The sequence below is a fragment of the Schistocerca serialis genome, chromosome 8, assembly GCF_023864345.2.
Source record: "Schistocerca serialis cubense isolate TAMUIC-IGC-003099 chromosome 8, iqSchSeri2.2, whole genome shotgun sequence".
NCBI classification, from domain to species: Eukaryota; Metazoa; Arthropoda; class Insecta; order Orthoptera; family Acrididae; genus Schistocerca; species Schistocerca serialis.
In genome coordinates, this window is record NC_064645.1 from 134,904,556 (window position 1) to 134,921,495 (window position 16,940).

At 42.9% G+C, this 16,940-nt stretch overlaps 1 protein-coding gene across 1 annotated transcript in view; it reads right to left on the reverse strand.

Annotated features, from left to right (window-relative positions):
* LOC126416871 (opioid-binding protein/cell adhesion molecule-like) overlaps positions 1-16,940 on the reverse strand; it is a gene marked incomplete at its 3' end in the record, with an annotated part of 952,882 nt that overhangs the window by 453,424 nt on the left and 482,518 nt on the right. Inside the window, exon 3 of the mRNA XM_050084755.1 lies at positions 9,837-10,044. Within this exon, the coding sequence (XP_049940712.1) occupies positions 9,837-10,044 (208 nt within the window). The remainder of the gene's footprint in view (positions 1-9,836; positions 10,045-16,940) is intronic.

A 16,940-nucleotide genomic window follows, 5' to 3' on the forward strand; every position in this document is an offset into this window, starting at 1 on the left:
GTACGCAGAGTTCAGCCATAGGCAGGGACGGCCGCAGTTCTTGGGGTGAACGTAAGTAATCGCATTGCATCGCTTCCCTATTATAAGCGCAGGCCGGAGTTATTCGCGAAACACAGTTAATTAAAGGGCCTTTATTAGTCCGTGGCAACAGCGCCGGTAGCAGGTCCAGCCCCCCTGAGCCCAGCCTAAAAGCATCTTTAATTAAACCCGCCGCTCTTGACCGGGATCGTCCGCGCCTACGGTATTCTTTACGCTCATTCTTCCCTAATTAACCACTAGATACTCGGCCACCCGCTGTTGCCCGAAGCACAACTAAGCCGGAGGCGTATCTTTCCACGAAAGTGAAGGATCTGGTAGTGGGAGGGGGGCGGGATCAGTTGAGAAACCTTTAACAGCAAGGAAACTTTTTTATATTATAAATGATTTTGTAAACTTTGAGGGGGAACAACGAAAAATATTTCCGAAGCTTTCCTCAGAAAGAAAGACATGGAAGCCAACGCGAACTTACCTGGCAATCAATATTTCCTTATTTTATCCAAGGCTGCATTAAGCAGCAAACTTAGGAACTGCAGAAGTTGTACGCTGCCAAGGCCCATGTCCATTGGAATAAAATCCATTCGGCGAAATGTATTGGCAGGTGTGGATACCGTTAGATACCATCTATACAATTTATTAGTGATATACAAAAATTTGATCCACACCGAGAATCGAATCCAGATTTCTGCATAAACGCGAGCGGCCTTAGTAACCACTTCGTCTTTGGCATCGGGAAAACCGGCCGGTTTAAAAAGACGCCGGTATTTTAGTTCTGAATGAACGGTATTTTTTGATATTCGTTTGGTCTCGTTTATAACAGTTGTTCTATACCTTTTGCTAATATCTGGGTAAAAAACGGAAAGAACAATTAGCCGTAGCAGCAGTGCTAAAATATTTTGTTTTCAAATAAACCTTTTTAGTGATTATTATAGAAAACAGGGAAAGCAGTCAACGCTATTATAATAATGCTGCTGAAAGAAGTGAGCAACAAACATTTGACAAAGAACTGGTGCAGCATTCCTGAGATGATAGTGCCTCTGCTTCCCAGACATCCGTTGCACTGCAGAATCTCGTGACTTACGAAGTCACGTAGCAATGCAGTACAATGCTTCATTTGCTTGAAAGATTACAGTTTTGTCTGCCATTTCTACGAAAGAATAAAGGAGAAAAGAGATTATAGTAACAGTAATAGATTAAAAACCTAACTATTTACAACATACAATAAAAACATAAAGTGCATGGTCTGCTGTCTGTGTCTATAAAATATTCCTTTATCTGCTTGCAGCCCTTGAAAATGGACAAATTAACAATAAAAATTATTATTCAACCACGGTTTTCACCCGTTGGCACTGACTATTCGTAAAGCCCAAATAGTGATAAGACCCCAAATTACAACATGATTTTTGATCAGAGTTTAAAAAAATGAGACTGAGTCAGAGAAATAATTTTTTGTAGCATTCAACCACGTCTCACGTTTCAAAGAAAGAGCGAACAGTGGACGTGCAAAGTTCTATTTGCCTATTATTTTAACATTTTTATTCCATATACCTTGAACGTAAGAGAATCAATTTTTTCAACGTTTGTTCGATTTGTACTTTTATTACTGGAAATAATAGAAATGAAAAACCGAAAATCGATTATTTGAGCGGTTTTATCATACAGATTAAACTGGAATGGAAAGGAACAGATATAGCCAAACAACGGGTGTTTCAACGATATCCGTAAGCCCTACTTCGGCCATTGGTGCAAGCATCCCAGTCCAATCCTAGCTTTCATATGTCGCAATGTACACGTCCCCTAATGCTTGCACACTTCCTATGATCCACGCACAGGGGAAGAACATGTTATTTTACTCGTTTTGCCCCGAATTGACATGTAATAAAAGTTTAGAGTGACATTCAGACATGTATATATGTGTGTGAAGGACATTGCATAATACTATCCAATACAGACATGGCAGACACGTAAAATTCTTTTGCTTGTTCCACTGTGTCTTTGCGAAATATTAGTGGCTCAAATGCTGGTCTGCAAAATACTGTGTGCGTGACATACCCACTGGAATGTCACGAGAGTCAATTACGAGTAACACTCCACTCACAAATGTGACAACTTTGTCTACAGGCCTGGCCTCATTTACACTGAAGAGCCAAAGAAACTGGTGTAGGGCCCCGTTCATGCAGAAGTGCCGCAACACGATGTAGCATGGACTCGACTAATGTCTGAAGTAGTGCTGAAGGGAATTGACACCATGAAAGCTGTGAGGCTGTCCATAAATCCGTGAGGGTACGAATAGGTGGAGATCTCTTCTGAGCAGCACGTTGCAAGGCATCCCAGATGTGTACAATAATGTTCATATCTATGGATTTAGTGCCCAGCGGAAGTGTTTAAACTCAGAAGAGTGTTCATGGAACCACTCTGTAGCAATTCTGGACATGTGGGGCGTCGCACTGTCTTGCCAGAATTGCCCAAGTCCGTCGGAATGTACAATGAACATGAATGAACATGAATGGATGCAGGTGGACCAGAAGGATGCTTACGTACGTGTCACCTGTCAGAGTCATATTTAGATGTACCAGAGGTCCCATATCACTCCAACTGCACACGCCCCCCACCATTTCAGAGCCTCTACCAGCTTTGACAGTTCCCTACTGTCATGCAGGGTCCATGGATTCATGAGGCTGTCTCCATACCCATGCACCTCCAACCGCTCGATACAATTTGAAACGAGACTCGTCCGACCATGTTTCCAGTCATCAACAGTCCAATGTCGGTGTTGACGGGTCCAGGTGAGGCATAAAGCTTCGTGTCGTGCAGTCATCAAGGGTATACGAGTGGATCTTCGGCTCCGAAAGCTCATATCGATGATGTTTCGTTGAATGGTTCGCTCGCTGACACTCGTTGATGGCTGATCATTGAAATCTGCAGCAACCTGCCGAAGGGATGCATTTGTGTTACATTGAACGATTCTCTTCATTCGTCATTGGTCTAATTGTTTATCTTTTTCCGGTCGCAGCGATGTCGGAGATTTGATGTTCTACCGGATTCCTGATATTCACGGTACACTCGTGGATTGATCGTAAGGGATAATTCCCACTTCCTCGATACCAGTCCATATGAGGATCGCAGTTTGTTTTTACAAGCATTGGAAGAGATCGCATAGTTCTGTTAATTTCCGTTCTTGATCAGGCAATGTGATCAAGCATTGATGGCAGAACTGGACGTTACTATACGTGACTGGGACAGCCAGACTTAGACGGACCATTAGGCGTCATAGGGGAATTTTCACAATGAATGCCAGTTATTATCTACAGTCTTGGCTTTGATCAAAATAACTAAACTACGATCACAAAGATGTGTGCTCACAATCAACGATCTGTAACTCACACACGATAACATCCACATAATCTGCGAAACTGTGTATTCCTCTTAGTAGTTTACGATGCTAGTTACAGGTTATTTATCTAGCGGCTTCCTGGCGTAATAAAAATTTTCAATGTTTAACATAATTATCGACGGAATGTAAAGTTTTAAAATGCTGCTATAACCTACTCATCTGGAGGTATATTCTTATGTTGCAGGTTTAACACTATAAGACAAATATTACTGATAGAAGCTATGCATAACTTTCGGGTGAATTTAATAAAAAAAAGGGCTCTGAGCACTATGGGACTCAACTGCTGTGGTCATCAGTCCCCTAGAACTTAAAACTACTTAAACCTAACTAACCTAAGGACATCACACACACCCATGCCCGAGGCAGGATTCGAACCTGCGACCGTAGCAGGGAATTTAATCGTATGCTCACAAAACCACAGAATATATTGTGTGTGAAATCTTATGGGACTTAACTGCTAAGGTCATCAGTCCCACAGAATGTATTCTTCAACTATCTGAGAATGAGAGCACAAACTTTGCGCATAGATTCAACCGTTTACGAAACTTTTTGTCGGTGACGCCCTACAACATAGAGAAATTCAAAAAGGTTATTGATTACGACGCTTGCACTGTTTACGCAGTAAAAATGCGGTATCAACCAGGTTTTGTACCCATTACTTCTTTACTACTATCTCTATCCGGATCAAATTTTGCAGGAAGTATCCTCAGACACCACTGAATATACTTGGAAAATAACGTATTTGTGCACCAAATAATTCAGGAATATAAAGATTGAGATGCAGAAAAGGTAACATTTACTTAAAACGAAGCGCAAATTATCTGGACTCTAACCTTCCAGTGTTCGGTAATAAGATGACTAACCGTCATCCAACAGACTTTCAACTTAATTTCAAAATTTTTCTGCGCTTACATGTTTACCGTCAAATATTAACCCATTTTAAAATTAATCAGGAGTGTCAACTTATTTTATACATGATAGTCTACAGAAAAATTGAAGACACCCTAGTAGGAAAGAGAATCACTTGCATGAATATCAAGAGCTCAGATGGAAACCCAGTTCTAAGCAAAGAATGGAAAGCAGGAAGGATGAAGGAGTATATAGAGCGTCTATACAAGGGCGATGTTCTTGAGGACAATATTATGGAAATGGAAGAGAATGTAGATGAAGATGAAAGAGGAGATATGATACTGCGTGAAGAGTTTGAGAGAGCATTGAAAGACCTAAGTCGAAACAAGACGCCGAGAGTAGACATAATTCCATTAGAACTACTGACAGCCTTGGGAGAGCCAGGCCTAACAAAACTCTACCATCTAGTGAGCAAGATGTATGAGACAGGCGAAATAGCCTCAGACTTCAATAAGAATATAATAATTCCAATCCCAAAGAAAGCAGGTGTTGACAGATGTGAAAATTACCGAACTATCAGTTTAATAAGCCACGGATGCAAAATACTAACACGAATTCTTTACAGACGAATGGAAAAACTGGTAGAAGCGGACCTCGGGGAAGATCAGTTTCGATTCCGTAGAAATGTTGGAACACGTGAGGCAATTCTGACCCTACGACTTACCTTAGAAAATAGGTTAAAGAAAGGCAAACCTACATTTCTAGCATTTGTAGCCTTAGAGAAAGCTTATGACAATGTTAACTGGAATACTCTCTTTCAAATTCTACAGAAACCAAAAGGCAGTTAAAAGGGTCAAGGGGCATGAAAGGGAAGCAGTGGTTGGCAAGGGAGTGAGACAGGGCTGTAGCCTATCCCAGATGTTATTCAGTGTGTATATTGAGCAAGCCGTAAAGGAAACGGAAGAAAATTTCGGAGTAGGAATTAAAATCCATGGAGAAGAAATAAAAACTTCGAGGTTCGCCGATGACACCGTAGTTCTTCAGAGACAGCAAAGGACCATGAAGAGCAGTTGAACGAAATGGACAGTGTCTTGAAAGAAGGATATAAGATGAACATCAACAAAAGCAAAACGAGGATAATGGAATGTAGTCGAATTAAGACGGGTGATGAGACACTTAAAGTAGTGATTGAGTTTTGCTATTTGGGAAGCAATATAACTGATGATGGTCGAAGTAGAGAGGATATAAAATGTAGACTGGCAATGGCAAGGAAAGCGTTCCTGAAGAAGAGAAATTTGTTAACATCGAGTACAGGTTTAAGTGTCAGGAAGTCGTCTCTGAAAGTATTTGTATGGAGTGTAGCCGTGCATGGAAGTGAAAAACTGACGATAAATAGTTTGGACAAGAAGAGAATAGAAGCTTTCGAAACGTGGTGCTGCAGAAGAATGCTGAGGATTAGATTGGTAGATCACGTAACTAATGAGGAGATATTAAATGGAACTGGAGAGAAAAGAAATTTGTGGCACAACTTGACTAGAAGAAGGGATCGGTTGGCAGGGCATATTCTGAGGCATCAAGGAATCACCAGTTTGGTAGTGGAGGGCAGCGTACATGGTAAAAATCGTAGAGGGAGACCAAGAGATGAATACACCAAACAGATTCAGAAAGATGTAGGTTGCAGTAGGTACTGGGAGACGAAGAACCTTGTACAGGATAGAGTAGCATGGAGAGCTTCATCAGACCAATCTCTGGACTGAAGACCACAACAACAACAACAGTTGATGCTTTATAAAGAATTGAGTTTTCTGCTATTTTCTGTGCAATAATGAGCAATAAATCACTTTCCTAGTTTATAGTTCGTCAGCGTTGCTCCCAGAGTAGCGCCGACACATATCCACCTAGATGAGCACCCCCACAAGCAGCAACTAGCACGAATCACTTTATGGGCATTGTTCGTAACAGCCAGGTATGCACTAATAGTTGGGTCAGTTAATATTTTGGCTTAATTTGTAAGTGTTTCAGTCAGATTGTTTTAACGAGTACGTTAATGAGTGTTTACCCATAATCAAGTTAAAAAAATCTTAATTCCTCCAGGCCATGAAGAGAGCAGAATGGGGCGTTCCGCGGAACTCACAGACTTCGAACTTCGTTAGGTGATTAGGTGTCACTTGTGTCATACGTCTGAACGCGAGATTTCCACACTCGTAAACATCCCTACGTCCACTGTTTCCGATGTGATACTGAAGTGGAAACGTGAAGGGACACGTACAGTATAAAAGTGTACAGGCCGACGTCGTCGGTTATATGAAAGAGACCACCGATAGTTGAAGAGGGTCGTAATGTGTAACAGACAGACATCTACCCAGACCATCACAAAGATCCCGGCGGGATCAGGGATTTTCTTTGCCTCGTGATGATTGGGTGTTGTGTGATGTCCTTAGGTTAGTTCGGTTCAAGTAGTCCTAAGTTCTAGGGGACTGATGACCATAGATGTTAAGTCCCATAGTGCTCAGAGCCATTTGAACCATAGTCAGCTCAGCAAAAAGCCCTGAGCAAAAAGCCACTTGCAATAGAGAACATTTTCTGTATCCAGAAAGGGCCGTACGGGACCTGCAACATGCGGTCGTGCATTATCCTGCTGAATGTAGGGTTTCGCAGGGATCGAATGAAGAGTAGAGCCACGGGTCGTAACACATCTGAAATGTAACGTCCACTGTTCGAAGTGCCGTCAGTGCGAACAACAGGTGACCGAGACGGGTAACCAATGGCACCCCGTACTATCACGCCGAGTGATACGCCAGTATGGCGATGACGAATACACGCTTCCAATCTGCATTCACCGCGATGTCGCCAACCACGGATGCGACCATCATGATGCTGTAAACAGAACCTGGATTCATCCGAAAAAATGACGTTCTTCCATTCGTGCACTCAGGTTCGTCGTTAAGTACACCATCGTAGGCGCTCCTGTTTGTGATGCAGCGTCAAGGGTAACCGCAGCCACGGTCTCCGAGCTGATAGTCCTTGATCCTGCAAACGTCGTGGATTTGTTCGTGCAGATGGTTGTCGTCTTGCAAACGTCCCCATCTGTTGACTCAGGGATCGAGACGTGGCTGCACGATCCGTTACAGCCATGCGGATAAGATGCCTGTCATCTCGACTGTTAGTGATACGAGGCCGTTGGGATCCAGCACGACGTTCCGTATTACCGTCCTGAACCCACCGATTCCATATTCTGCTAACAGTTATTGGATCTCGACCAACGCGAGCAGCAATGTCGCAATACGATAAACCGCAATCGCGATAGGCTACAATCTGACCTTTATCAAAGTCGGAAACGTGATGGTACGCATTTCTCCTCGTTACACGAGGCATCACAACAACGTTTCACCAGGCAACGCCGGTCAACTGCTGTTTGTGTATGAGAAATGGATTGGAAACTTTCATTATGTCAGCACGTTGTAGGTGTCTCCACCGGCGCCAACCTTGTGTGAATGCTCTGAAAAGCTAATCATTTGCATATCACAGCGTCTTGTTCCTGTGGTTAAATTTCGCATTTGTAGCACGACATCTTCGTGGTGTAGCAATTTTAATGGCCAGTAGTGTATTTGCAGACACTTTCATTGTATCAATAAATAGTCACCACGCAGAATATATTTAAATCTTCATTGTTTCAGAATTCTGAATTTGATTCGTCGGAGTACTAAAACTTTCAATTCAACGGACTGTATCTTTCTTCGGACTTTGTTAGTTATTGCGCAGGTTCCACTTCCTTATGTAAACGTAGGTGTTGCCATTCGTTTCTAGATGTTTGTGCCTTTCACTGTTTTACTGGCTTATGTTCTGCATTTTGTGCCACATATCATTTGAAACTTGTTTAACGTATAGCAAATGTCAGTATCATAATCATCACTTACATCACAACCTAATAACTCGAAATGTGATACCTGTTCAACTGATTTTCGAACGAGCATTATTTTAGAACGCACTGGATATTTTACTACAAATAAGATAATTTCTCAATGAAATGAGTACCCCTAGCTGCCTACAGGCGTTGACATAAGTCAACGTGGATAGTTGAAAATGTGTACCCCGACCGGTACTCGAACCCGAGATCTCCTGCTTACATGGCAAACAATCTATCCAATGTTTTTCATTTTTTTTTAATCTCATTTTATTTGCTTTAGTTCGTTGCATCTTCTCGGGGCGGACGTCATAAGACACCCGTTTAAGTACAAAATGGTTCAAATGGCTCTGGGCACTACGGGACATAACGTCTGAGGCCATCAGTCCTCTACAACTTAGAACTACTTAAACCTAACTAACCTAAGGACATCACACACATCCATGCCCGAGGCAGGATTCGAACCTGCGACCGTAGTGGTCGCGCGGTTCCAGACTGTAGTGCTTAGAACCGCACGGCGACCCTGGCCGGCCGTTTAAGTAAATCGTTGACAGATTAACTCAGTTTTTTTTATGACAGAGAGCAGCTAACACTCTGACGCTGAGCTACCGTGACGGCAGTCCATCTGAGCCACCGAGGACACAGAGGACAGTGCGTCTGCAAGGACGTATCTCTGGCACGCCTCCCGTGAGGCCCACATTCCCAATTTGTAGTCTCGCACCATATTCATAGTGCCCCTAATCATTATACTCGTTGCTCGCGGCTTTTTGCCGATTTTCGTAAGAGTTATCATCTTCATCGGCACAGAAGATGATGATCAAATGGCCGGTGAGCCTTACAATATGCATATATGTTTCTGAGCTATGGTGTTTGCCTATTATCCAAATGATGCAGAAAAAATTGTAAAACATCCTCTTTCATTTGTAACATTATATTTATTCACCAGCGAAGATTATAGTATTTAAATGTGTGACTGTAGGAGTTACTTCCATTCCTGGGTGGAATTAATTTCGTTTCTGGGTAAACTTCTCGTTTCCATTGTCTAACAATGTAGTCAGAATACATATTAAGTAAAGTAGGTGAGAGACTGAAACATTTTCATACTTCTCTATAAATTTGTATGGTCCTGTCCTCCCTTTGACTGTTTTAATTAAAACTTTGTTATTTAACGCCAAGCCGGCCGAAGTGGCCGTGCGGTTAAAGGCGCTGCAGTCTGGAACCGCAAGACCGCTACGGTCGCAGGTTCGAATCCTGCCTCGGGCATGGATGTGTGTAATGTTCTTTGGTTAGTTAGGTTTAAGTAGTTCTAAGTTCTAGGGGACTGATGATGTCAGATGTTAAGTCCCATAGTGCTCAGAGCCATTTGAACCATTTTCTCCAGTGAGGGGGCGCCAACTGTTCTTAGAGTCTGTTATTAACTATACGTGCATGTTATTTACAGCCAGTGTTCAACAGACTTATTGCTCTGTAATTATCAAATGGCTCTGAGCACTATGGGACTTAACATCTGAGGTGATCAGAAAGTTAGTCGGTAAAGGGTCTGGATGATTCATCAAACTAACCTTCTATCATCTGATCTACGACACGACTTTTGCTGTGATCGAGTAAAATATTCGGGCCAAGAGAGGTTTGGCGTGCCCGCTGGGTACTCACCGACGACGTCGAGGCGCACCTGCAGCGCCATGATGGGCAGCGAGCTGACCTGGCACTCGTACACCCCGGTGTCGCGGTGGGTCACCCAGCGTATCTCCAGCTGCCACTCGGCGGGCCCGACGCGCGACGCGCTGATGCGCTGGTCGCTCGAGTACGTGTACGAGCCCACCGTCAGGATGTGCAGGTCCCGGTGGCGCACCCACGACACCTGCGGGCGGACCAAGTGTTACCTCACCACTGCGACTCTCTCCCCTACCTCCACCACAGTCAGCACTTTGGCCGGACTAGACGTTCAGCGTCATTAGAAGAGTGAAGATTATAAAACAGTCACTGTTCGAATTTTAAAATGAAAATACGTCGATGTTCAAAATGTGTTTGAAATCTTATGGGTGTTAACTACTAATGTCATCAGTCCCTAAGCTTACACACTACTTAACCTAAATTATCCTAAGGACAAACACACACACCCATGAACGAGGGAGGACTCGTACCTCGGCCTGGACCAGCCGCACAGTCCGTGACTGCAGCGCCTTAGACCGCCTTTTTTTTCTTCATAACTGTTATTGTTCTTTGTACATTAGCAAGCAATCATTATAAATATTGTTCCTGAAGAAATTTCCTTAACTAAATCACATAAACAGGAACTTAAAAATAGGAACAAAGCTCTTTCAATCTTGATTATTTTACCATGCAATAAAATATAAATCACAAACTTTCCAAATAATTGTGCCACTGGGTTACAACCATAACCGATGCACGTTAACATATCCTCAACAAAACTGACTCACTGGTAGTAACTCTGCATTTATTAATGCATGGCTGCACATAATAATGACTATTTTCCACAATGGTCAGAAATGTTTCGCATGTATAATCTCAAAATGTCACTATTTGCAGTCAGTAAGGTAATCATCAACTGCTCATTGCGACACTTCCTGCATGATTCTGAACTGATTCATTGCACTGTACCACGGTCTTATCTTCGTCTTTGCGAGAAGGTCCGGAAAAGCATTACAACCTTCTATACTAGTCAGAGCACCATACACAGCCAAATCAGCTAAGTTTGGTCTGCTTCCTCCCAGAAATGGTGTCCCTTGTTTCTTTATGGTTTTTATCCAAAAATTGCATTCATCATAGAGAGACTGCCGAACATCGTCTTTCAGGTTATGCCTTCTGTTCAATCTCTTACCAATAATCCACATTGCAACGGCGCCAACGTACACCATGATAAACCTTTCCCATGCTGGAAACAGTTTGCCTCACTCCCCAACCTCTGAAAACCAGTTGAATGCTTGGAAAGCTTCGGCTCTTGTTCGGCACACATTTGGTGATAAGGTATGAACTAACACGTCATCAACCCATTTTCTCCATTTCCCTTCAAGCAAGATATCTTCCTTTGTCCTATCTTTAGGGATATTTCCATGAAATGTTAGGAAATAACAATTCATTATCTCCTTTTTGACAGTTCCATTATCATCTTTGTACTCAATACTGGGATAAAATTTGACGACATCTTGTAAAGTCTGGTCTCTTTCATAAGGGTACGACATAAGTGCCGAAATAATCATTGAACTGTCATTCAGCTGCTGGTCCATCTTCAACTTGGTCTAGGAGTATTGGAACCTTTTTATAATGAGACCACTTTATTTCCTGTCCCAAAACTGGGTATACTCCAACGACGTCATAAGAAAATTCATGGTAATCAAGAAGGGCACGAACTTTGCAACAAATGGGCAAGTCTGGTACTGAAACAGTTTCAGTTTTAATCCTGTGTTGTCCGTCGGGCTTACAACCGAACGTGTAATCGCTACATCTGGAAGTGACTTCAACACAAAAGATTCTGCACCAGTTCCTTGTTTAAAATTGGTACAAGCGCCTCGTACATTTTATGGAACGAATATCCCATACCAACTGATGCCCTAAGCCCCACGCTAATTAATCCTAATCTTGTCACGCTCATCCTGGGCTTTGCTCCACTCGATGAACTATATGAGCTATTTGATCGAACATTAAACTTGCCTTCTTGAGACAAGTATGGAGAACTACGAAGTGATTTCGATATGTTCTTACTTCTCCAAAAGATACACGTTTCCGTCATTAAAATAATGCTATCCAGTGGATTGCACTTCGGTTACAGGTGATTCAAAAAGAATACCACAACTTTAAAAATGTGTGTTTAATGAAAGAAACATAATATAACCTTCTGTTATACATCATTACAAAGAGTATTTAAAAAGGTTTTTTTCACTCAAAAACAAGTTCAGAGATGCTCAATATGGCCCCCTCCAGACACTCGAGCAATATCAACCCGATACTCCAACTCGTTCCACACTCTCTGTAGCATATCAGGCGTAACAGTTTGGATAGCTGCTGTTATTTCTCGTTTCAAATCATCAATGGTGGCTGGGAGAGGTGGCCGAAACACCATATCCTTAACATATCCCCATAAGAAAAAATCGCAGGGGGTATGATCAGGGCTTCTTGGAGGCCAGTGATGAAGTGCTCTGTCACGGGCTGCCTGGCGGCCGATCCATCGCCTCGGGATAAGGTTTCATAACTAACTTTTTTCGTAGGACTCTCCACACAGTTGATTGTGGAATTTGCAGCTCTCTGCTAGCTCTGCGAGTCGATTGTTCTGGGCTGCAAACAAATGCTTGCTGGATGCGTGCTACATTTTCATCACTCGTTCTCGGCCGTCCAGAACTTTTCCCTTTGCACAAACACCCATTCTCTGTAAACTGTTTATACCAACGTTTAATACACCACCTATCAGGAGGTTTAACACCATACTTCGTTCGAAATGCACGCTGAGCAACTGTCGTCGATTCACTTCTGCCGTACTCAATAACACAAAAAGCTTTCTGTTGAGCGGTCGCCATCTTAGCATCAACTGACGCTGACGCCTAGTCAACAGCCCCTCAAGCGAACAAATGTACAACTAAATGAAACTTTATAGCTCCCTTGATTCGCCGACAGATAGTGCTTAGCTCTGCCTTTTGTCGTTGCAGAGTTTTAAATTCCTGAAGTTGTGGTATTCTTTTTGAATCACCCTGTATCATGATCCGCTCGGCTAATCCCGTGCGGCGAAAATAGGTCTATAACTGGCTGAATAAGTCATTTGACAGGTTGCACTACGACAACATGACTAAAGCACCACCCCACCTTTCATGTATCAAACAATTTTAGTGCTGAGATTAGCAGATACGTTCATTAACGATGAGAAACGTGGACAATATGAAGTAGTTGAGTACAACTGTAAAATCACTAAAAAGCATTCTGACGACGTAGTTATACTGAATCAGTAACATGTGTGAAAACTTTAAATGTACTCACAATTGCGAATGTGGACAACAGTCAACTGTATAATGGAATGACGACAGAGAAAATTTGTGCCGGACCAGGATCCGAAAACAGATTTCCCACTTACCCCGAGCGGTCGCCTTGCCATTTGACTACTCCTGCACGACTTACGGCATATCAAAAGGGACTTTGTATTTTAATTCAGAGTACCATAGGCACTGCTATATCGTATTTATCCAACGACACCGCGCAAGCGACTTTCAATTAAAATGTCTGACCTGTATGTAATTGATGTACGAATACAGGCTGTACACGTGTGATTGAGGACATATGGAAGTTTTGGTGCGGCCGTGAGTCGTGCTGGGATACCCAAATGATAAGGCGACCGCTCCTCACAAGCCGAAAAGCGTTGAAATGGTTCAAATGGCTCTGAGCACTATGGGACTTAACATCTGAGGTCATCGGTCCCCTAGAAATTAAAACTACTTAAACCTAACTAACGTAACGACATCGCACACATCCATGCCCGAGGCAGGATTGGAACCTGCGACCGTAGCAGTCGCGCGGTTCCAGACTGAAGCCCTAGAACCGCTCGGCCACCGCGGCCGGCGGAAAAGTGTTGTTCGGTCCGGTGCAAATTTTCACCGTCGTCATTCATGATACAGCTGACTCTTGCCCATATTCGCAGGTGCGAGTACATTTAATGTATTTCATAATGGATGTAGTCGCCGCGGTGTCTGCATTTTCAAACGGATTTTGCATCGTAATTCAAAGTAAGACAGGCTCTGCGATATCATGTATGGGAAAACTATTATTACTACAGTATCTCATTCTGAAACTTACTGTGACATTTATTATTATATAATCACCATATAACATTATATCATTTAGCAATACTTGTTTCTATTTCTGAAATATCATACTACGGTTCCAACACTTCAGTTAAAACATACGCGTTAGAGGTCGTGGTCGATGTACAGGGTGCGCCAAAAGTCTCTAAAAATAGTTACCAAATCCAACTTACTGGGAAATATACAATGTAACAGTGCATTATCTAGCATTACTTTTTTTCTGTAACCACATTGCTAAAGTATTATACTACGGTTCCAATATTCAGTTAAATCTTACGCGCTCGTGGTAGATGTACAGGGAGCGCCAGAAGTCACTACACACCATTAGCAAATCGAATTCAAATTCGACCGTAATTGCGAAATAACTGAACACTTCTTTGAAGCTACAGGACTGAACTGTCATCCACTTCGTTGTTACATTTCGTCCCACGACCTGGGACGCTTAAGGTAGGTTTTATTTTTTTTTAATTTTTTTTTCCACATTCGAGGTATGTAATATATGAAATTTGCATTTACGTAAAATTCTCTGTACACAAGTTCTACAGTCGTCGTATTCGAGAGGCAGCACACTAGCAGACCTTATCTCCTCTGCATGACTGCCCATAAAACTTCAAGCAGTTCGTTGAAAATCCACTTTTCCCAAAACGCTTCTGAAATACACACATCAAAATGTTTTGCTTCACCCCGGTCTCGAGAGTTCCGGAACCGGTACAGAAAATAGGAATAGAGATCAACATAAACATAATTTCCGCCCTTTTTATTGCTCATGAAAACCACACAGTGCAATGTTGTACCATCATACAGCGAGACCTTCAGAGGTGCTGGTCCAGATTGCTGTACACACCGGCACCTCTAATAGCCAGTACGACGTCCTCTTGCATTGATGGATGCCTGGATTCGTCGTGGCATACTATCCACAGGTTCATCAAGGCACTGTTGGTCCAAGTAGTCCCACTCCGTAACGGCGATTCGTCCTAGTTTCCTCAGGGTGGACTGTGGGTCACGTCGTCCGTAAACAGCCCTTTTCAATCTGTCCCAGGCATGTTCGATAGGGTTCATGTCTGCAGAACATGCTGACAACTCTAGTCGATCGATGTCGTTATCCTGAAGGAAATTCACATGATGGGGGCGCAGATTGTCGTCCATCAAGACGAATGCCTCGCCATCGTGCTGCCGATATGATTGCACTGTCGGTCGGTGGATGGCATTCACGTATCGTTCAGCCATTACGGCACCTTCCATGACCAACGGTGACGTACGTCAGCCCCACGTAATGTCACCCCAAAACAGCAGGGAACCTCCACCTTGCTGCACTCGCTGGACAGTGTGTCTAAGGCGTTCAGGCTGACCGGGTCGCCTCTGAACACGTCTCCGACGATTGTCTGGTTGAAGGCATATGCGACACTCATCGATAAAGAGAACGTGATGCCAATCCTGAGCGGTCCATTCGCAGTGGTGTTGGGCCCATCTGTACCGCGCTGCATGGTGTCGGGATTGCAAAGATGGATCTCGCCATCGCGAGTGAAGTTGCGAATCATGCAGCCTCTTGCGCGCAGTTTGAGTCGTAACGCGACGTGTTGGTAGCGGTCATCCGCTGCAGTAGCAGCCCTTGGGCGGCCTGACCGAGGCATATCATCGACAGTTCCTGTCTCCCTGTATCTTATCCATGTCCGAACAACATCCCTTTGGTTCACTCCAAGACGCCTGGACACTTCCCTTGTTGAGAGCCCTTCCTGGCACAAAGTAACAATGCGGACGTTATCGAACCACGGTATTGACCGTCTAGGTATGAATGCACTACAGACAACACTAGCCGTGTACCTCCTTCCTGGTGGAATGACTGGAACTGATCGGCTGTCGGATCCCCTCCGTCTAATAGGCGCTGCTCATGCATGGTTGTTTACATCTCTGGGCGGGTTTAGTGACATCTATGAACAGTCAAAGGGACCGTGTCCTTTATACAATATCCACAGTCAACGTCGATATTCAGGAGTTCTGGGAACCAAGGTGATGCACAATTCTTTTGATGTGTGTAGTTAACTCACTTCCTTACGGATGGAACAGCGTTGAAATTATTATTCGACTTATTTATTATTAAATTATAATTCCCTTTGTACCACGTTTTTAAACGAAACCTTGTTTTTTCATTGGAAAACATATTCGCAAAAGGTTAGAATCGACAATGGGCAATGTCAGAGACGTTTCATTTAATAGCAACGCACTCTGGTGTTTGTATCAATAATGACAGGAAAAAGAATGTAGCAGTGCAGTCTAGTGTTTGTATCTAAAATTATCACAAACGAAACAAGAGAAAATTAATGTTATCTTTGTTTTACAATGGGAAATACCTTTTGCCCCACCAGAGATAAAATTATTTGCTACGTTTCCTCTTCATCTGCAGGCAACGTCTTCAGACATAAATCGATATTCGGCAGATGTATCGTAGAGATCGAGATGAAACGTTAATAAATAGATGTATACATCGGCAGCAGGCTCTCAGACATGATGCTGTAAGTAAACATGAGCTGTGAAAGCCTTCGATGTATCATGAGTGACAATGTGAAAGGAAACATTGTTCGTAATAAGTTGTATAGTTATCCACTATTTGCAGTGCGATTTTTCGATTTCGATTCTAAGTCATTTTCCGGCATCTAAAAGAAAAAAAAAACCACATGAAAATCGACGAGCACTACGTTAGAGAATATACACTTCGGAAAATCTTAAACTTAACTGAAAGTGTATTTACATTCCACACAGGCAGTCTTAATTATTCAAAAGTATATGCCCTATGTTTTACGGCATGGAATCGGAAAAACCATTTCATCTGTTCATCCACACGCGGAAAAATACAACTCTGTTGAAACCTGTGTTCGTAGGTATGGTACTAACAGGAAATAACCACTTCATCTTATGTGTAAACCGCACGACTTCCATTCATATTCAGACTACGGCA